Raw genomic sequence first — 21,771 nt, forward strand, 5'->3', positions numbered from 1 at the left:
ACTAGCGAATAATTGCTGTAGAATCCATCAGATTTTCAAGGGGCAGTAGTGAAACACAAAGATCACCTGATCCCAAGCTACTTTCACAGCTGAGCTCTTCTATCCTTCACCCTCCAACCTCAGAGCCTCTAAAAGCAGTGTGTGTGTGTGTGTGTGTGTGTGTGTGTGTGTGTGAGAAATCACAGGCTTTTACCATTCAGAACGCATTTTTTCATACCTAAGATACTATGTTATGAAGGACAGTTCATTTATTTATTAGAATAATGGCTGTAAGTTAACCTGGTTTTTATAGGATGGCCAGGTACTCTGACTGCCCTTTATAATGATGTTTCTGATGTGTGCTCTGAACTCTAAAAGTAAACTTACAAATGAATTTATAGGATCCTCAATAGTAAATGTTCATTCAAAAGCATCTGTTGACATTTTCCATATTCTAGGTACAAAGCATTGTTAGAGTACAAGAATGAATAAGATAACACCCTGCCCTTGAGGAGTTCGGTTCATGGAGGTTTGCTCCCTATTCTTCTGTTATAACGTGCAACAGGAGCTAACAGTACAGATGAAGTATTCCTAATCCAAAAATCTGAAATGCTTCAAAATCGGAGTAGTTTCTGAGTAAACGCAATGAGAGTCCATTTTTTCCAACTCCAAGGGTTGTGGTAGCCTATTAAGTCCTGGCAGTGGTGGATGTGTTCTAGGTGAAATAATGCCTTACCCAAGGGAAAAGGGGAGAGGGGTTTGCTGTACTGCTGTGATTCTCTTGTTTAAAGCCATTAAAGGTTTGGAGTAGTACAAGAGTGATACTAGGGAATAACTTTTGAGCATTGACGTGACACGTCAAGCGGGAAATTCCACACCTGACCTTATGGGTCACGGTCCCAACACAATCAAAACTGCTACATATGCAAAATTATTAAAAATATTATATACAATTACTTTCCGGCTATGTATATATAAAGTGTATATGAAAGAAACATAAGTGAATTTTATGTTGAGACCTGGGTCCTATCCCCAAGATATCTCATAATGTGTATACAAATATTCCAAAATCTGAAAAAACGCCAAATCCGAAACACTTCTGATCCCTCGAGGGATTTGGAGTTTTTTCAGATTTTGGAATATTTGTAAATACATTAATGGATCCTATACTAAACTATAGGATCCTGTTAATATCCTATTAATAAATCCTGGCCATTCTATAAAAACCAGGTTAACTTATAGCCATTATTCTTAATAAATATTTTGGTTCGGATAAGGGATACTCAACCTGTATACCAAAAAATAGGCACAAGGAGACCTTACAGAAGTGCTCAGTAGGCTGGGCATGGTGGCTCACGCCTGTAATCCCAGCATTTTGGGAGGTGAGGCAGGAGGATCACTTGAGGCCAGGAGTTTGGGACCAGCCACGTAATGAGATTCCATCTCTCCAAAAAATTTTGAAAATCAGTTGGGCATGGTGATGCATGCCTGTAATTCTAGCTACTAAGGAGGCTGAGGTGGGAGGACCACTTGATCCCAGGAGTTCCAAGCTGCAGTGATCTGTGATTGCACCACTGCACTCCAGCCTGGGTGACATAGTGAGACCCTGTCTCTAAAATAAAATGTAAAATAAAATAAAATAATAAAAGTGATCAATAAAGTTTAGATGACTTAAGTGTCTAAGCTTAGTAGTATATACCTTTAATTTTCACTTTTTTTTTTCACTTAGCACTTTCTTAGATTTGTATCTTCTTATTTGGAGAGTTAGATGCTAAACACACATTTTAAAGTTGTTTTTATATTTGTGCTCATAATTTTTTAATTCTTGTCTTTCCATTTTGTTTGCGGGTGATTTTCCCAAAATAAATACCAGGCTATCATGATTAGAATTAAACAGTTTTCTGAAAACCTAACCTAATTTAATGGAATGGAGAGAGAGGGGTGAGGGTAACAAGGGAGGTGGAGGAGGGGGATAGCAATAAACGAGAAGGTGGAATTTTCTGATAGGAATTTGTGATTTCTCCCTTAACACTTTCAGGCAGTTTTGCTTCCAATCCTCTCTATAACTTCATTTTTATTTTTAGTGCCTACAGACACTCTAGTCTTTAGATGTTCCTTCTGCACTGAGAATCCTTTTTTTTTTTTTTTCTTTTTGAGACAGAGTCTTGCTCTGTCACCCAGGCTGGAGTGCAATGGTGCGATCTCAGCTCACTGCAACCTCCACCTCCCAGGTTCAAGTGATTCTCCTGCCTCAGCCTCCTGAGTAGCTGGGATTACAGGCACCTGCCACCATGCCCGGGGCTAAGTTTTGTATTTTTAGTAGGGGTTTCTCCATGTTGGCCAGGCTGGTCTCAAACTCCTGACCTCAAGTGATCCACTTGCCTCAGCCTCCCAAAGTGCTGGGATTACAGGCATGAGCCACTGCACCCAGCGTGCACTGAGAATCCTAAGAGAATTTTCATGTTGGTATGTTTGTAATACCAGAAATGTTACCAGTTACTATTGATGTGCAAGAAATTCTATTTTGGAAGGCCAAAACAGAGGATAATGCCTCCCTGCCCAGACGGTCTGATAAGAATGTCAGTAATGCCCTCTGTGTTTCATTTCCTGTGTGTTCTCTACATTCGGCATTCTGCAGTCTGAGGGTTATATACATCAGTAATCTCGAGTGCAAGCATGACACATATAGAAGGCTTGAAAATAGGTAAAACATGGTGGTAGGGGCAGCTGATAGCAGGAAAACTGTCCTTAGGGGATAACAGACAATGAGATCCAGAGAGTGGTGATCTGGAGAAATTAGCCGGGCATAGTGGTGCACACCTGTGGTCCCAGCTACTTGGGAAGCTGAGGCAGGAGGATTGCTTGAGCCTAGGAGGTTGAAGCTACAGTGAGCCGTGATTGCACCACTGCACTCCAGCCTGGGAGACAGAGCAAGACGCTGTCTCAATACACACACACACACACACATCAGGTGCTAAGTACAGTCCTCATTATTTGCAGATTCCTTATTAGTAAATTCACCTACTTACCAAAATTTGTAACCCCAAAATCAATACTCTCATCACTTTCATGGTCACTCATGGACATATGCAGAGTGGCAAAATATTTGAGTCACTTTACACGCACGTTCCCAGCTGAAGTCAAACAGGGTAACCCTCTGCTGTCCTGTGTCAGCTCTTCTATAAACAAGTGTCCTTTTCACAGTGAATTTTGTGCTTTTTTTTTTTTTTTTTTTTTTGCTGCTTCTTGGTAATGTCACTCTTTAGCCCCCACGTATAGTGCTGGAGTGCTGTCTAGTGGTCCTACTGTAAGAAGCTGTGATGTGCGTTACAAAGACAGTGTCTTTAGGTAAGCTTTGTTCAGGCATGAGTTAATAGTGCTGTTGGCTATGAGTTCAGCGTTAAAGAAGCAACAATATGCATGAAATAGGGTATCTTTCAACAGAAACACATATACACTATAAACCAAGGTATGTATTAATCTGTTGATGAAAATGTTGTAATCAGTGGCTTTCAGGAACCTAACCCTTTATTTCCCCCTAGAAGCAGTGGTTTGGTATTCACTAATTCAGTGTTCATGGTGACTTTATAGAACATAACTGCTTCACAGAATGAGAATGGGCTGCACAGTAGAAGCCCTCTGCAGCCTTAGAATGGAGAAGGTAAATGGGTGGCTTCATCCTAGAATGAGTTTTGGAGTCCAGTCTGATTGAAGGATGGAACGAGGTAGGGAATTAAAGTGATGACTTGTTGGCTTTGAAAGATAAAGAGGTGAAGTCAGGATGGGTTTGATAAAGGAAGTTATCAAGGGACTGGAAGATTGTATGAAGTCAGAGGGCAGGCCTGCAGGGAATAATTACAGCTGCAAGGATCAGAGGGTATAGTCAAAGTCTTGCTGGAAAATGGGGGAAGGTAGAAATGAGGGCAATTAAAGAAGGCAGAGAACAACACATTTGTTTTTGGATAGACCATTCATGGGAACTTTGAGCTCTAGGGAGTGATATAGGGATACTTAGGTCAGAGGACCCAGAGTGCTGATAAAGACAATTGGAGTGTGCCTACAAGGTGCAGCTGTCTGTGCAAATTTCCAGAAATTCCAAGAACCCTGAGACATGATCTAGGAATCCTAAATGTCCAGATGTGAAAGCAGGTATAAACAGGCCTATGCAAAGTATCACATGAGTGGCAGGTTCTTGACTACACAGAATACAGTGTACTTTTTCAGTTACAGGACCCACAGCATTTTACCATGGAAAGATGTAGAGAAAGAATCAAGATTTGTTTACCGATTAGGTTTAGGGAGAGGAGGGGAGGACAGGAGTGAATAGTCAAGAGTTGTTCCAGTTTGACTAATTGCTATAAGATGCTTTTTGTTCTACAGAGTTTGATGGATGTTTTACTTCCAGAGTTGTCTTTGTTATGTCATAATTCTTCAGTTTTCAGTTCCCTTATCATGTGATTTTTGTTATTATGACATTTAAGATTGGCAAATGAGCATACTTATGGTTTGGTAAATAGAGGTAATGATTCCTCTCAGTTCTGTTTGCATGGGGGTTGTGGAGCTAGGTCAGCTTCCTCCTGACTGTCTTTGAAGTTTCACTGACAATTCTGGACACTCAGATTCCAGCTTTCCAAGCTTTCCTATTGGCCACTGGGTTAGGTTTCATACTCCTTCTATTGGTTGCTGTGATGGGGTTTGTAAATGGAACGGAGGCAAATCATACTTGTACCCTACTATTGTCATTTATGTGAAGAGTTGTCTAGAACTACGCTGCCCAGCTCAGTAAACACCAGCCACATGTCTAGTCGGCCCTTGAAATGTGGCTAGCCTGAATTGAGACATTCTCTAAGTATAAAATTCACATTGGATTTTGAAGACCTAGAATGAAATAAAGAATGTGAAATATTCTGTGAGAAAGTTAATAATTTTAATATTGATGACATGTTGAATTGAGATTTTGTATATGTTGGATTAAACAAAATACTAAAATTCATTTCACTTGTTTTTTGTTTGTTTGTGGGTCCTGCTCTGTGGCCCGCTGGAGTGCAGTGGTCTGATCATGGCTCACTGCAGCCTTGACCTCCTAGGCTCAAGCAATCCTCCGGCCTCAGCCTCCCAAGCAGCTGGGACTACAAGTGTGCCACCATGCCAGGCTAATTAAAAAAAATTTTTTTTTGTAGACACAGGGTCTCCCTATGTTGCCCAGGCTGGTCTTGAACTCAAGTGATCCTCCCAAGTGAGCCTCGGCCTCCCAAAGTACTGGGATCACAGGTGTGAGCCACCGCATCCAGCCCTCACATGTATTTTTCTTTTATGTTTTTTAAGTTCTAGGGTACATATGCAGGATGTGCAGGTTTGTTCATAGGTGAACGTGTGCCATGGTGGTTTGCTGCACCTATCAACCCGTCACCTAGGTATTAAAAAAATATGGAACACTTCATGAATTTGCGTGTCATCCTTGTGCAGAGGCCCTGCTAATCTTCTCTGTTTCGTTCCAATTTTAGTACATGTGCTGCCAAAGTGAGCACCTCACGTGTTTCTTATTGCAGTTTTAAATATGGGTACTAGAACATTTAAAATTATATTTGTGGCTTATATTATCTTTCTGTTGAACAGCACTGTCTCTTTGAGTTATTTTTTGGGTTTCCATGGAATAATTTGAAAATGATTGTATTAAATGATATACTTCTAAAGAAAATTCTTGGGTCCAGTTACATTAATCCTCTCGAAGTTGTTAGTATACCTGAATGTATCCCTTATAAATAAAACAATTACTGTCATAAGTACTAAACACCCCTCTGCTAAGAGAAGTTTATTCATTTTCCTTGGAAATTCCTCTATCATAAATAAAATGAAGTCAACATTTATGACAGTTCTACTGGATGGAATATAACTGAATCCCTTTAAGAACTGGTATCAGGGTTAGCATTAGCTTGGATTTTGGACTAATCAAATGCAGTCATATTTTTAAATGTGCAGTTCTTTCTCAAAGGAGCATTTGAATCTATGTCACATTGAGCCGTGGTATAATGAGGTTTTGTTGTCCCTGAGAGAGTGACTATTTTCAGAACTTAGGTGAACAGCTATTTGCAAGGCAGCCTTAGTAAATATGACAGAAAAGAGGTTCATTTAAAAGCAGCTAGTTTAGGAACCACTTACTGCCTGCCTGCTCTCTGCTCAGTATTAACTGCACAAGCAAAACACAAAAGAAATTAAAGGTGTGGTCCATGTCCTCGAAGTTCATCCTCTGGCTCAGGGATTCCTAACTGACATCTACATTCTGAGGTATCTGATGAGATGTAAAGAGAGATTAATACCTTTATAATAGCAGCTAAAGCACTAAACTTTGAAAATTATTTCTTAAAAGTCGCAGATCCAAAGTTACTTGAGGAAACACCACTTCCACACATGTTCTGTTACGGGAATTGTGCATGGCTTGCAGGTATTCTTCCCTAAACCAGGGGTCCCCAACTCCTAAGCCACAGACCAGCCACACAGAGCAGCGGGCAAGAGAGCAAAGCTTCATCTGTATTTACAGCTGATCCCCATCGCCGATGTTACCGCCTGAACTCCACCTCCTGTCAGATCAGCAGCGGCATTAGATTCTCACAGGAGCACGAACCCTATCGTGAACTGCGCATGCAAGTGATCTAGGTTGCGCGCTCCTTATGAGAATCTAACGCCTGATGACCTGAGGTGCAACAGTTTCATCCCGAAACCATCCCCCACCCCCAGTCCATGGAAAAATTGTCTTCCACGAAGCCAGTCCCTGGTCCTGGAAAAGGTTGGGGACCGCTGCCCTAAACCGTGGTTGGTGGCAGTGTGTAGACTCGGTGACTGTTGTTCCAAGGTATAGCCAAGGGGAAAGTTGAACCATAGTTGTAGTTGGGGAGGTTCTGAGCTACAAGAAAGGTAGAGAATCCTTCAGAGGCATTGTTTATAGAGTCCGTTCTATCTTCCTATTACAAATATTGAAATGTTTTCGGAAAGGGACCATTTGGGAAGTTTTTATAGAGCAAATGGCCCTTGGTTTGGGTCCTAAAAGAACTTAGAGGATTCAGCTTGTAAAGTTAAATGAGGGGTACTTTAGAAGGGGAAATTGATGTGACTGAGGATATGTGGGGTGTTGAAAGGGGATTTATGAGTGGAAGAGAGAATACCTTATGTTAATTTGAAAGATAATTGTTCCACAGATATAATTTTCTAACTGTTGTGCTAATTTGTTCTAGAGCTTATTGTTCCCAAGGAACTTTGTGATGAGTCTATCTCAGAGTGTTTAATTGCCTGGAGCTTCCAGAGAATTGGCTATGTTTTTGGGGGAGGGAAGATGGGGTGGGAAGGTGATTGACCTTCTTGGGCAAAATCATTATTTGCCAGGTATCATTGTGGCCAAAGTTATTTATCTTGGCTTCATGTTGTATAAATACAGTGCAATCATCTATGAGTTTAGCAACTCAAATAGGACAGTGAGTACTTTTGGGCTTGTGTATATAAAAATTAACACGTTGCGTTTGTCTAGAATTTTATAGTTTTTCAAAGGGATTTTCAAATGCTCACATTTAACATCTCCAACAATTCTTGTCTATTTATGGTTAAGGAAACTGAGGCCCAGAGAGTCTAGTGTCTTTCCCCAAAGTCACATAGGTAGTGGATGACTAGGCCAGAACTAGACTTAACTCTTGCCTTCTCGTCCAAGGTTCTGTTCCTTGGTATGACACCCTCTCTCAGCAGGGACCCTGCTGACAGTGACTACGCGCTGGTGGCTGGTGTCTCCTGAGTTCCTTGTACTCAGCCTGATCATGAGGAACTGACTCAGAGAAACGAGAGTCTGCTGATTCAGAGCTGAATATCCTTTCCCAGTCTTTAATTTCCCAGCTTTCTCTTCTCCTAAATTGATTTCTGTCAGCTCCCAAGCAGCTTTCTTAGTTGTCGTAGCTATTAGAACTCTTAGAGCACTTTAAGAGTCTTTCTGACTTAATTTACTAGCAATGAATGTATTGCATGAGAAACCTTTAATTATAGCTATATTTTGGGTAGGTATCACTATTTTTGCCTGTCAAACCAAAACTGAAGGAGAACTGTCACTAACTTAACCTCTACATAGATTTCCTTTAATAATTCTCATTGACTTTGTTATTCTGTTATACACATTGACTTCCATTGAGTGGATTTGTAGCAGGCCAAGAATGAGTGAGATACCAGTACGAAGGCTATTACGGTAGTCCTGGCAAAACACTGGGCTTTGCTGGGCATGGTGGCTCACACCTATAATCTTAGCGCCTTGGGAGGCTGAGACGGGCAGATTGCTTGAGCCCAGGAGTTTGAGACTAGCCTGGTGAGACCCCATGTCTACAAAAAACACAAACATTAGCCAGGTATGGTGGCGCATGCCTGTAGTCCCAGCTACTCAGGAGGCTGAGGTGGGAGGATTGTTCGAGCCTAGAGGTCGAGGCTGCAGTGAGGTGTTATCTTGCCACTGCACTCTAGCCTGGGTGTCAGAGCAAGACCCTGTCTCAAAACAAAACAAAACAAACCAACCAAAAAACCCCAAATCCACCAGGCTTCGATTAGGGTGGTAGCAGTGGAATTTGGGATGGAAGCTGCCATCTCTCCACTGGCATGAGTCAAGAGGGAGCCAGGAGTGCCACAGGCTCCAGAGAAAACTTCTTGCCCAGCCTTCCTATCACTAGTGTTGAGAGAAGAGAGGGGCTTCTGGCAAGACCTTCTCCCACACCACTGGGAGACCTGTTACTCCATCACCACATCTGCTTTGAGACTGTTGGCACACTAATTTCATTTTCCTCTTTATCCTGTTTACAACTATTTACACTGACAGCCTTTAAAACACCAAGGCTTCTAGGTTTTTTTGTTTTTGTTTAAATTTTTGTTGTTGTTTTTTAGAGACAGGGTCTTGCCCTGTCACTCAAGCCAAAGTGCAGTGGTGTGATTATAGCTCACCGCAGCCTCAAACTCCTGGGCTCAAATGATCCTCCCACCCCAGCCTCTTGAGTAGTTAGCATTACACGCACGCACCACCATGCCTGATTACTTTTAAATTTCTTACAGAGACAGGGTCTTGCTGTGTTGCCTAGGGAGCTCTCAAACTCTTAAACTGAAGTGATCCTCCCACCTCGGCCTCCCAAAGTGCTGGGATTACAGGCGTGAGCTACCACACCTGGCCCTTCTAGATTCTTTCTTAATCCAAGTCTTTACTCTCCATATATAAGAGATGGATAATTAGATAAGTTTCCCTCCCACTGAATATTCCCTATTGCTTACCCTTCCCCTGCTTCATCTTCTGCTATAGCACTCACCATTTGTTTTGGCACACTGAATATTTTTCTGAATTATTGATTTTCTTCTGCCACTATCATGTAAACTTCATAAAGGTGGCATGGGTTTGGTTCATGTATCATCAGCATCCTAACAGGGTCTGGCACATGAAATGTTTGAAAAGATGAAGTGAGTGGAGTTTTAAGTCTTTAGATAGCACATTTTAAAAGTGAGTTCATAAATTATTCTACAAAAGCAATGAAATGCCTTTATAAACTGGAAGAATGTCAGATGTTCTTTGTTTTGTTTAATCCCATTTGGTGGCTTGTGTAATTATAATACAGATTAATGAATAACTCTTAGTAATTCCAAAATTACCCTAATGGCAATAATATGTATTTGTATGATGCCATTTACAGTAGCCTGAATGAATTTTTTATTCCTCTGTGAGATAAATAGTTGTATCTCAATGTTACAAATGTTAAAAATTATAAATGCTTAAAAATGTTGTAAATGTAAGAGAGAAGCCTATTCACAAAAACATTCCTTTCCAGGAAAACAGAGACCAGTCTAGTGTGAGACATAGGTGTGTAGTTGGTTAGAGCAAGGCATATGAGAAGGTACAGAATGATGAGAAGGTTTTACCTTCATGCTCATGAGGTGGCTAAATTGTCAGTAGTAGTTTTGGGCATGTGAGCTGCTGCTTCTCAATACTGACAGCATTTTAGGGGACTGGACTTTGTACAGCTCTGCATGGCCTGCTGAGGAATCCAGGCATCAGCAACAGAAAGTTCCAAAGCATTAACAGAAGATTTAATTATGTTATAGCTGTACATCCAAATGGAAGGGAGCTGGAGATAGCCAAGAGTTCTCTGCTAGGTGTTTTTCAGACATGCTTCTCATGAATTAAATAATTTTAGTCCTGATGTGGAGATTGGGAGCACTGAAAAGTGGTACTACCATAGAGCAGTTTTCTGTGATGAAGTAGGTAGAGTAAGCAAATGTGTTACATAAGAATTTCTGCAGCAACTCTTCCAGACACCTTCTACCTTACTTGATAACAGAGTGTCCTGATCACATGATTTGCAGAGAATGAGAGATCTGTGAATGATTGCTGAGATGATGGCCCCAACCCAGTAGCTCAGCTTCCAACTTCTTAAGCAGCTCTAGACTACTGATACCTTTCCTAGGTCCAAATGCTAGTGACAACCTGGCTCAAAATCAAAGTTAAACTTTAAAAGTTATGTAATATTTTGTTGCTGATGTGTTTCTAACTTGTGGCAGTCTTCAAAAAATAATCCCATAGCTGCTATTAATTTCAGGGGAATTAATGATCATATGATTATAATTTAATCATGGGGATGGGTTGTAAAAATCATACATAAGGAAGATAGGTTGTAGATTGAGTTCTGATATTGGACCTTTAAACAAAAAAGTCATGAAAGTCTTTATCCAAATTGCTGGTTATCTCCCTGATTCTAGAAAGGTTGAATCATTTTACCGAGACAAATAGATACGCAGTGCCTTTTCTTGTGGGTGGAGAGTTACACTGCCAGCCTGACCTGGCCACCTCTTTTTGGTGTTAAAGTTTAGATATGAAGTAGTTACAAACACAGCTTTATTGTAGCTCTTCTGGGCCGCTGTTTCGTTTATCAGATTGGGGATTTCCTGGAGCCTTAACTTTCTTTTCCTTATCTCTGTGTTGTCTGGATGCTGGTACCTGGTCAGATAGCCTTTCGGTAGCACTTTTTCAAAAAAACGTATAATATGTGTACTTTAAAAATTCCTCTCATTGTTATGTATATTGCATTGCTGCTTGATACTACACAAAGTTTCCAAATAAAGGGAAATTGTGGAGCTTTGTTTAGATACTTTAAGAGGGTAATGGCTACGGCTATATACTTTTGCTGGTTTTTATAAATATTAATGATAGCAATTATGTTGAAGGAAAAATTGTGTGAGTCAAATTGCACCCTTCCAGGGTGAGTGCTTTGCTTTTCCTTTCAGCTGTCAGAAATTGTTTTGCCTCTGACGATTCTCTTAAAATAAAGCTTGCAGAATTATTACAGATTAAGGAAATCAAGTGATCATTAATGGCAAGAATTGTTTTAAAAAATAGTTTTTCCCATTGTTTGTAAATAATACATGCCTATTATTAGAAAATTCGAAAATATAAAAGAATTTTTAAAAAGTATCCTGATCATGGCTGCTCAAAAGCGTTCTGATATTGTTTTTCTATGCTTTCTTTTTTCTGTTTTAGTTTTATAAAACTTTTTCTACATTTAGTTTTATAAAAGCATACTTGTTATCAAACTGCATATACAATTTTTATCCCATTCTTTTTATTTAACATAAGAATTTTCTATGTTTCACAGATTTTATGAAGATGTGCCACTCATTCATTGATTCTTTCAGTTACTGGGTGCCTTCTCTCTGTGCTCTGGGTGCCAAATGCTTTGCTTTTTAAAGTATGGAGACATGGGAGTAGAAAATAATCTAGATTATAACTAGGAACTGCACATCTTCCTGAATTTCCATGTAACTTTGATCTGGATCTGAAAGTTAAATTATTTCCCAGGTAGTTCCACATTTTAAGTCAAAACAATAATACTCATTGGTTTGTATTGTATATTTAAGCTAACTTTGTATGGATTAAAAAAAAAATCACTCTGCCTAGGAGTCTTTCCCTAGCTGAAGTGCTGGACTGGGAGTGGAGGGCAGAGCAGAATCCTGGGGAGGCGGTAGGGGCCGGTGTGCTTGGCTTCTGCACAGGAATTGTTTACAGGGGTGAGTGAGTAGGGCAGGGTTCATGTCAAGGTGTCCGACAAGATACTTAGTCACTCACAAAGCACATGACTTGGGCCTTGTCCTCAGAGGACTGAATTAGTGAGAATCTAAACATTCTAGGTGGCACGGAATTTGAGATGTAGAAGAAAGAATTTGACTTATCAGTCAGTGATATCCAATTGCCTCCTCCTTAGCCCCTTCCCAGATCTGTCCCAGTGGTCAGGCGCAGATGTGGTATGAGAATGAGCAGGGTGGGCCTGCTCGTGAGCAAGGATGCCTGGATTTAAGGCCTGGCTCTGCCACTGACAAACTGTATACCTTGGGCCAGTTCCTTAACCTTCCTGTGCTTCATTCTCCTCATCTGTTAAGAGAAGATATTACTACTGCCTACTTCCTATGGTTAAATGAAACACATAGAACGATGCTTGGCACATAAAAGAGCACTCAGTGGATCTAACTACATACCAGTATTTTCTACCCTATATGACTGAATTTGACATATTGACAAATTTCCTTAGCGCTGAGCTCGTCAGATGAGTTTAGATGGCATTAGGGTAGGTATGTTATTGTTTGATTGCACACTGAACTGGTATTGTGAGGATGGCCTGCTGCTTAGCTAGCTATTAGGAACTATCCATGGTCATGTTTCTGAAAACAGCCAAGTATTGACAGACTTGGTTCTGATCCTGGATCTGTCTCCAAAGCCCATTCCCCTAAAGTAGACTGCTTCAAAAAAGCTTGCACACCCCCTTACCTTAATCTACTGGCTGTAGGCTAAGAGGAGGACCTATTTTGTTTTTAATAAACTTTGATTGAATTATAATATACAAAACACTGTACATATTCGGGTTGCTGTGTGTTCACAGTACCAGCACTGGGATCAAGAAACAGCATCCCATAACCTTTTTGTGTCTTTCTGGGGACCGTGCTTCGAAGTCTCTGGTAGAAAGATTTGTATTCATTTGTTCTTGTGCAAGGAGAAGGCATTATGGAAGATAGGGAATTACCCGGATAAAGAGGAGGATCATTTGTGATGCTGTGGATCTTAAACCTCCCCCACTCCCTCCTGTCCTGTATTTATTTCTCCTTTTTTTCTCATTAATGTAATGTGAATATCAGAGAAAGAGGGATTCTTTTTTTTTTCCTTTCAAGATTGGACATACTGAGAGGAGAAAGATTCATTATTGCAAGATTCATTAAATGAGAATAATCAGAATGGACTTTTTAGGGAGCTGTATTAAGTCTTAGATTTTTCTCTTCCAAGCTACGTTTCTCAATTGTTGCTTCTGAGTTAATTTTTCGTTACATATCATGATCATTGCTTTTCATCATTTGAAGAATGTGAGGTCAAGGAATTACAGAAATGCATGAATACTTACCTAGAAACTTTCATGACTTTAATTCTCCCAACTCTAAATTAGGCATGGGAATGGGCTTTTTCTCAGCTGTCAAATCTTGGATTGGAGGTGGGTCCTGGCAGCACTGCATCCGAAGGTTTTGGAGAGGAGTCTGGGCATCACAGGAGACAATGTGATTGTTTAGAGATTTTGGCCACGGGGAAAAGAGGTTGGACTTGTGTCTTGAGTACCAGATATTTGTCTTTGGTGATCTAAATGATACTGTGCTATTTATTGATTCTTAAACTTGGCACTCTTCTGTAGGACCACTTAATACCTGGTACATGAGATTGGAAACAGTACAAATAGCAGCTTTAAAAAATTGAAGTAGTAGTCTGCCTTCCTTACATATACCACATGGATTCATCATGCTTTCATACTTCTGTGGTCCTCCCTTCCAGTGTCTTAGAAAGTTCATCAGTGTTGTGAAAGTAGCAGTGGTGGCAACAGCAGTTCCAGTCAACAACCTATTGAACCGCATGTGGAATGTGGGAGTCTAGTCAGTGATTGCAGACACTTTTGTAAATGTGTAAACTTTGGATAACCCAAATTATCTTCTATGATACATGGATGAACTGTAGAAAGGAAACAGATAACTTGGCCATGTGTAGGGTTACAAATAGGGTGGATGATAAATTGTAATATGCATAGTATTTAATATTTAAGAGCAGGCACCCAGCATGATAATGAATAACAATGTGAATACCTCTCTAAGTGTGTAATTACATTTTAGGAAAGTGAAGATCGAGAAAAAAGGGAGATTGGATTGAGGGAGAGAACAGACTCTTAAGCATAAAAGATCTACACATACCTCCTCTTAGTTACTCTCTGAGTTGCTCTAATGTCTCAGAAGAGTGGTTGTGATGATACAATTATGCTTTTTCCACTTACTGAAGAAATTTTAGAGCTCCTATTTAAACATAAGGAAATTTGAAGTCATGTAGAGACATCCCCTTTAACATATAATAGTTGTGGTTTTTTCATTTCTACCCTATTACATTTTATCAGATTTTGAACTGTGGAATTAAGGCTTATTAGTTGGGTAACAGAGGAAACGGCATTTTCACTTTTAAAAAAATCTAAAAATCCTTTCTGTTAAGATATCATGTTGGTCTCACTGATTGGAGTGATCACAAGATATTAAAAGCCTCTATGGGAGCTTTTGCTATAGTAAACGAGGGAAAGGGAGAAATGGAGTGTGAGTGTATAAGCACCCTCCTGATCAGACTGTATGCATCTGACTATCAAAGAAGCACACTGCTTGTTACAGTTAGATTCATATCATAGTTTTTGTTTTGTTTTGTTTTGTTTTTAGGTGGAGTCTCGCTGTGTTGCTCAGGCTGGAGTGCAGTGGCACGATCTCAGCTCACTGCAACCTCTGCCTCCTGAGTTCAAGAGATTCTCCTGCCTCAGCCTCCGAGTAGCTGGGACTATAGGCATCCACCACCACACCTGGCTAATTTTTTTGTATTTTTTTAGTAGAGACAGGGTTTCACCATGTTGGTCAGGCTGGTCTCAAACTCCTGACCTCAAATGATCTGTCCACCTCAGCCTCCCAAAATGCTGGGATTATAGGTGTGAGCCACCGTACCTGGCCCATATCATAGTTTTAATGCAAATATTTAGTGTTATTAAACCAATCAGAAAGTATCTGTTGGACATCTACCACGGATAAAACCTGCATGAGGTACAAAAATGAATGTCAAGACCCAGACTAATATGCAAATAATTTATAATCTAGTTAGGATCGTAAGAGATGTATTATACACTTTTTTTTTTTTTTTTTTTTTGGACACAGGGTCTCTCTCTGTTGTCCAGGCTGGAGTGCAGTGGTGCAGTCATAGCTGACTGCAGTCCTGAACTACTGAGCTAAGTGATCCTCTCACCTCAGCTTCCTAAGTAGCTGGGACTATAGGCGCATGCCACTACTCCTGGCTCATTTTCTAATTTTTTGTAGAGATGAGGTCTTGCTATGTTGCCCAGGCTGGTCTTTAAATCCTGCTTCAAGTAGTCCTCTCGCCTTGGCCTCTCAAAGCACTGCGATTATAGGCTTGATCTACAGTAGTTTTCATAGTGCCTGTATAAGTAATCTTTTGGTTCTCTGTTAAAAAGAGAAAGTGACTTTAAAGGCAGTTTATGGGAAGAAAGAACTCATGATCAGTGGCCATGTCAGTTAAGTTCTAAGCTCAAAATGTGTTCTTCTTGGAGAAAGGAATTCATTTTCTCCTAATCTGGTTTTATCTTGATACTATCAATTTAGCATGTGCCACAGAGAATTCAAGTTGTCATACGTGTGTTGCAATTTTTATTTCTCAGGAGAGGGTGAATTTCAGCTATTTTTTGAGTTTATTTTGAAGGAATTTTAGGGATTATATATATAAGATTGTCTTAAGGTAATTGAAGGCCCTGCCATGACATTAGTTTTTCTCACACTCATGGAGTGAAATGTGTGGATACCGTATATTAAAAGTAATGGCAAAAACCGCAATTACTTTTGCACCAACCTAGTACAAAGGTACATTTAAAAATTGCTGAAGCCAAAGGACCAGACAAGAGTTCATCAGGTTTTAGGAATCCATTAATGCTTTCTTCACCAAATTCCAGGACTAAGAAAAGGAAAAGAATTGGGGCAATCCCTTGTAGTTTTGTATGTAAAGATTTGACCTGTATTCCAGGGATCTTGATTTTTATTTCTAATAAAAGAAAAATGTTTTCTTCATGAACCCACAGAATCATATTGATTCTGTAGCATTGTTCTCCTTTTTCAGATGAAGAATATTAGTGTCAGAAGTCAAAATTGAGCTGCTTTTGTCCTCAGGTTGGGCTTTCTCATTTGAATATGCCTAGGAATTCAGTGCAAGAGTTCTGAGGGTTTATGGCTGCTCGTTATCATTTTTTTTTTCTTGTATTAAAGCAAGGATATATCCCTAATCTGTGTCCCACCTCCCCTTGTCATCTATACATTAAGTCCTACATTTGGCTGTTGTGGGTAACCATCCCTCACTTGCTGTGGGTAGAATTTTGCAAGATTGCAGAGTAAGACCTGTCAGCTGACACTGGCTCACATGAGAGCCATTAAGAGGGTGGTGTGGCCAATGTCAGAACAACCTTGCAGCTGAAGGCAAGTCACTGCATTGCCCAGAGCCATATGAACAGGTCTTGTGACCAATTAATTGACTACTGCATAATCTCCAGCTAGGGTGCACAGATGGAGTGAGTCAGTCCAAGCTGCTCAACCTGTTAAATGTCTTTTCTTTGCTAACTGGAGTATAAGCTTAGGAACAAAAGTAGGACTTGTCTATGTTTGTAATGGGATTGCAGACAGCGTGTTTTGTAATGTGATAGATGGATCTGACTTCCTAAATTATTGGCAGGCTTAATTTACGTAACAAATGAATGTTCCACCTTTTTTTTTTTTTTAAACCTTTGAAAGGGGAAATTAGTACACTGCTGTCAAGTAGCTTTTCTCACATACTGTATAGGGAGTGAAATGATTGTTTAGAACTGCTGGTCATTACAGAATATTCCTCACATAACAAAGGAACTTCAGGATTTGTCTCCAAGTCCATGTTTATGGTCAGGATAAACCGGAAGAACATTAAACCGTTCAGGAGATGTGCGGCGGCACAGCGAACACCACAAACCAGCCAGAGAGCTGGCAAGACTCTGCCAGATGTGTGAGTGATGCTGTTCCTGGTGCTGGGAGGATTTACAGGGCGCTTTTATGCACAAAGATTAAAAAACACACCGGAGTAGACAGGAGCACTGACCACACGGAACTCGACAACAGGTTTGAAACTTTAGTTGTTTCAAAGTCTCAGATAATTCTTTATTTAATTTACTGTGTAGTAAGGAGATGGAATTGTATTGATCTGAAAGTTGTTGTTTCTCATAAGTGCTTCTAAGTAGGAGAAATGGGGTTATTGGTGGATGTGCAGAGTCAAGTCCCTTCTCTTACAGAAGAGATGTAAGCATGGGTATTTTTTAGTGACTATTGTGACTTCGCTACCCATCTGTTTTCTTCTTTTCATTACCTCTACTGGAGCCAACTTATAAGAAGTGTGTACATCTTTGTCCCTTGAAGCTTGGATGAAACTGTTCACAGTAATTATCAGGAAAAAAAGGTGCAGTCCTGAAGTAGCAGCACAATTAGTAGATGGGGCTCAGGCCTGGGCGTTTTCACTTCATAGTCTGCGTGGCAGCCAGGTGGTTGTGCTTTTCCAGTTGGAAGCAGGGTGGTCGGGGTGACCCAGTCTTCCTCTGGAAGACCCTTTCCATGAGAAGGATGTTATGAACAGCAAATTTTAATAATGGAGCTTGTCTAAAAAGAATAGCATACTTATAATATTCTTTTTGGTTTATTTCATCCACGTTCTTCCATTAATAAATTTGGAAGAATTTATTAATTTTATTATTAGTGGTACTTAATTGAAATGCTATTTGTAAAGAATTTTATTGCATATCAATAAAAACAAAAAACTGTTTTGAGAATTACATTTCATTCCAGATTCTTCCATAGATAGATAGTAAGGAGAGCTAAAAGTTAATGATTAGTGTAAAAGCAAGTTTATAAGTGCATTTAACTTGGGCATGGTGGCTTAAACCTGTAATCCAAACACTTTGGGAAGCTGAGGTGGGAGGATCACTTGAGCCTAGGAGTTCAAGACTAGCCAGGGCAATGTAGCAAGACCCCATCTCTACAAAAAAATTTTAAAAATAATTAGCAGGGCATGGGGGCATGCAACTGTGGTGCCAGTTACTTGGGAGGCTGAGGTGGGAGGATCGCTTGAGCCCAGGAGTTGTAGGCTGCAATGAATTGTGATTTCACTTCTGTACTCCAGCCTGGGCAACCGAGCAAGACTCTGTCGCTTTAAAAATAATAATAATAAAATAAATTCACTTAAAACATTTTTTTCTTACAGAAATTTTCTCAAAATTAACATGTCTCATCAACTTTATCCCATAAGTATGCTTCTTAGTTTGGTTAAAAATAATCAGGATATAGTTTTTGTCACGTAAAAATCTTTGTCATTTTTTAATAGAAACAATAAAACAGGGCAACAGAGTGACACTTCTATCTCTAAAAAAGAAAAAAGAAACTTAATAAAATGGGATGTAGTCCATTACAGCGTAAGAGCACAGTAGACCGGAGAGTGAGAGAGAAGTGAGGAAGTTATTTTACAAGTGTTAGGTCACATGCTTTTCATTCAGTTAAAGAGATCTGTTTGTAGAGGAGGAGGTAATGATATGGTACATTAGAAAAATACATTTGAGTGTTCAGATAAGAATTTCACTTTTATACTATCTGTTTTTATCTGTTTCTTATCAAGAAAGGGCAGCTGAGTGATAGGAGAGAGTAACGGAGTGACACTCAAGTTTATCTGAATCTTGATCCCTAGCTCTGCTGCCCAGGAGCCTCTAACCCTGGGCCAGTCTCCAGGCTTTTCTTAATCTCACTCTCAACTGTTAAACTATGTAATTGGCTCGGATTATTTTAAAAATTCTTTCTTCTTCTGAGATTCTTAGATGTAGTAGTAGGGCCTTCTGTATTCCCTATTTTTGTTATTCTATAGAATTCTAGATCCCCAGATAGTTATTTAGGATGAAAGATGGGGATTGAATGTCCATGTAAGAACATAATATGCAGGGCCAATTTTTTAAAAACCTCTAAAATTTTTGATATGAGCTGCTGCTTCTTACCTTCGAAGTGATGCTTTAAATTTTAACATTTTCATACCTGTTATCCTCTTTCCTTATTTTAACTTCCTTTAGATTTACTTCTCTAGTGCTGAGAATTTTTTTTTTAGAACTTTGTACAATGATGACATATTTGTCAATTAATTGGAATTCATCTCTAGTCAGACAATGTGCTGTAGTAGACCTCATCTGCTTTCTCTTCTCCTTTCTACGATCTTGGAAACATTGCTTACTTGCAGTATTGTGCTTGGTTTCCAGAACTTCTTTAGGACTTGGGCCAACTTGAGGGTAGAAGTGAATTATTGACGGGCGCTTGCACTGAAGGACCTGGCTCCAGAGTGCTCACAGTTATCTGTTTGTCCAAGTCGTATGGCAGTCAGGTAGGTAGGACTTCCAATCTCTTTTTGCTCTTTGATATCTTAAATCAGTCGTTCCAAGTGGTCTTCTTAGTTGAGCACACTGACAAGCAGGGGTTTTGTTTTTTTTTCTTCTCATGATTTTCCAGTAACTGAAAAGATGAAGAGAAAGATTCCACAATTACAGTAGAATCACGTTGTATTATGTGATGATGGCCACAGTGTAAAACAGACGGAAACAGTGCAGAAAGAAACATGTTGGTCGTCTCATTGCGGTTCATGTAGCATGACACATTTCAGGATAGGAGTTGTCCTCTGCATCTCCATTTCCATTCCCCCTAACCTCTATAAAGGCAGATGTTGGGGTTCAATTCATTTCACAAAATTCTAGAGTCAACAAAAAACTACCAAGTTTGATGAGAGGCATCTTAAATGGCTTGTCAGTAAAAATTCCTTGTTAAAACTCCCTTCCAATCTAGTGACTCTTTGCTGGGCACGGTGGCGTTCATGCCTGTAATCCCAGCACTTTGGGAGGCTGAGGTGGGCAGATCACTTGAGGTCAGGAGTTCGAGATCAGCCTGGCCAACATGGTGAAACCCCATCTCTACTAAAAATACAAAAATTAGCCAGATGTGTTAGCAGGTACCTGTAATCCCAGCTACTTGGGATGCTGAAGCAGGATAATCACTTGAACCTGGGATGCAGAGGTTGCAGTGAGCCAAGATCGTGCCACTGCACCCCAGCCTGGGCAACAAAGCAAGACTCCATCTCAAAAAAAAAAAAAATCTAGTGACTCTTAAATATGATGCCAGGTATATGGTATCATCCTCAAATAATTGCTTTCAATCCTCTTTCTTAAAATATTGACTATAGCAAAGCTGCCAACAACTTTTGAGTTTTTCAAACTTTCCCAGCAAATTAGCAAACAAAATCCATAGGGCTGTTTATATGAGAAATCTGGGACTTGCCACACATATCTGTGAATCATTGTTGCTCTGGTGGCAAGAGAAAACTTGCCGTGTCTTTAAAGTGTACCCCTTACACACTGAAAAGGAACTGAAACAGAGCACTTCAGAGTCAATTGTGCTTTACAGTTTCATATCTTGAAATTTGAATTCAGAAGAAATTCTCTGTACTGCTTTAGAATCACCAGGATGATTCTAAATGAGTATATCCATTTTATGTACACTTTTAGATGAGATAATTCTATTAAAAAAGGGAAGTCCTTAGATTGTCTGTGGTAGTTACTTAACAAGAAAGTAAGTACAGAAACTTGAGTGCATTGTCCCCTGGTGAGCTGCTTCACATAGATAAGCTGACCATGATTTTATGACCAGTCTTTATTTATAGCAGTTGGGATTACTGACTAGGAAATATAAAAATAGTCACAGATTTAGAGAGAGATATGCTAAGGCAACAGACCAAAGAATTCTGAAGAGTATAATAAAAGGTCATTAAAAGTAAGCGTAATGCAGGTTTGTAGGAATGGAAAGAATGTTTCTCACTGCTGCTCCTGGAAACAGTGTGAAAACCACTCTACCCTGATGCTACTTAATAGAAAATGTAGCAGTTGGACAGGTTGAATGAAGTGGGTAGAGAGAAAAAACAAACCCTAGTCAGCTGATGGTCTTGTGCTTTGTGACAAGCTTCACAGAGAGGTCGTAAATGGTTGGGTGTGACTCTGATGGGTTGGGTATTGTGGTCACACGTTCTTCTGTGCTTCCTGCATTCCTTCCCTTTTTACTGATTTTTACATACCATGAGAATTTTTCTTTGACTAGTTAGAAGAGTTTATTTCTGCTGGCTAAGGGTAGAGATTTTGAGATATAATTCCAGACTGATAAGAGTGAATGAATCAAGGAATGCAGTGTTGTGTCTGATTCAGGGTTCAAGAACATTTGTCTTTTCCCTCTGAGGATACATCACTTACTAGGAATAAATCAGCAATCTTAATATAGGAGATTTTCATAGACGCTAACAACTGACATCAGCTTTTGTCTTGGTCATATTTGGATAAGCATTGATGACGTAACAGGGTAAAGCACTTGTTATTAATCACCATAGCTAACTGTCCAGAATGACAGTGTTCCAGGCAGAAGATGAGGTTAATCCAGCTCTGGAGTCTGCAGGCCAGTCACTGACTGGGCAGCTTCTGAAGCCTTTTTTCCTCAAGTTCTGCTCAGTTCTGTGCTGAAGCGGAATGCTGGCTGAACTGCTCCCCACATCCCTGGTTCTCCTGTTATGACTCCTGTGGTGAGTCAGGCTCTGGCTTAGCCTTATCC

General features: G+C 39.9%; 1 protein-coding gene and 1 non-coding gene across 6 annotated transcripts in view; one reads left to right on the top strand and one right to left on the bottom strand.

The window, feature by feature from the left end:
* The window catches only part of FNIP2 (folliculin interacting protein 2), a 137,454-nt gene that overhangs the window by 20,284 nt on the left and 95,399 nt on the right, over positions 1 to 21,771 (top strand). For 2 of the 5 annotated variants that reach the window (XM_034959337.4, XM_008976137.5), the window contains exon 1: positions 16,623 to 17,226. The exons of 2 other annotated variants lie outside the window; for them this stretch is intronic. In XM_034959337.4, the coding sequence (XP_034815228.2) occupies positions 17,051 to 17,226 (176 nt within the window). In that variant the 5' untranslated portion in view covers positions 16,623 to 17,050. Of the gene's footprint in view, positions 1 to 16,622; positions 17,227 to 19,391; positions 19,514 to 21,771 lie in introns of those variants that run through there. One more of the 5 variants, XM_055111975.3, reaches the window with a different exon arrangement.
* Positions 5,401 to 5,507, bottom strand: LOC112439785 (U6 spliceosomal RNA). The gene has a single exon (XR_003028005.1). It is a non-coding gene; the product is annotated as a U6 spliceosomal RNA (small nuclear RNA).

The sequence above is a fragment of the Pan paniscus genome, chromosome 3, assembly GCF_029289425.2.
Source record: "Pan paniscus chromosome 3, NHGRI_mPanPan1-v2.0_pri, whole genome shotgun sequence".
NCBI lineage: Eukaryota > Metazoa > Chordata > Mammalia > Primates > Hominidae > Pan > Pan paniscus.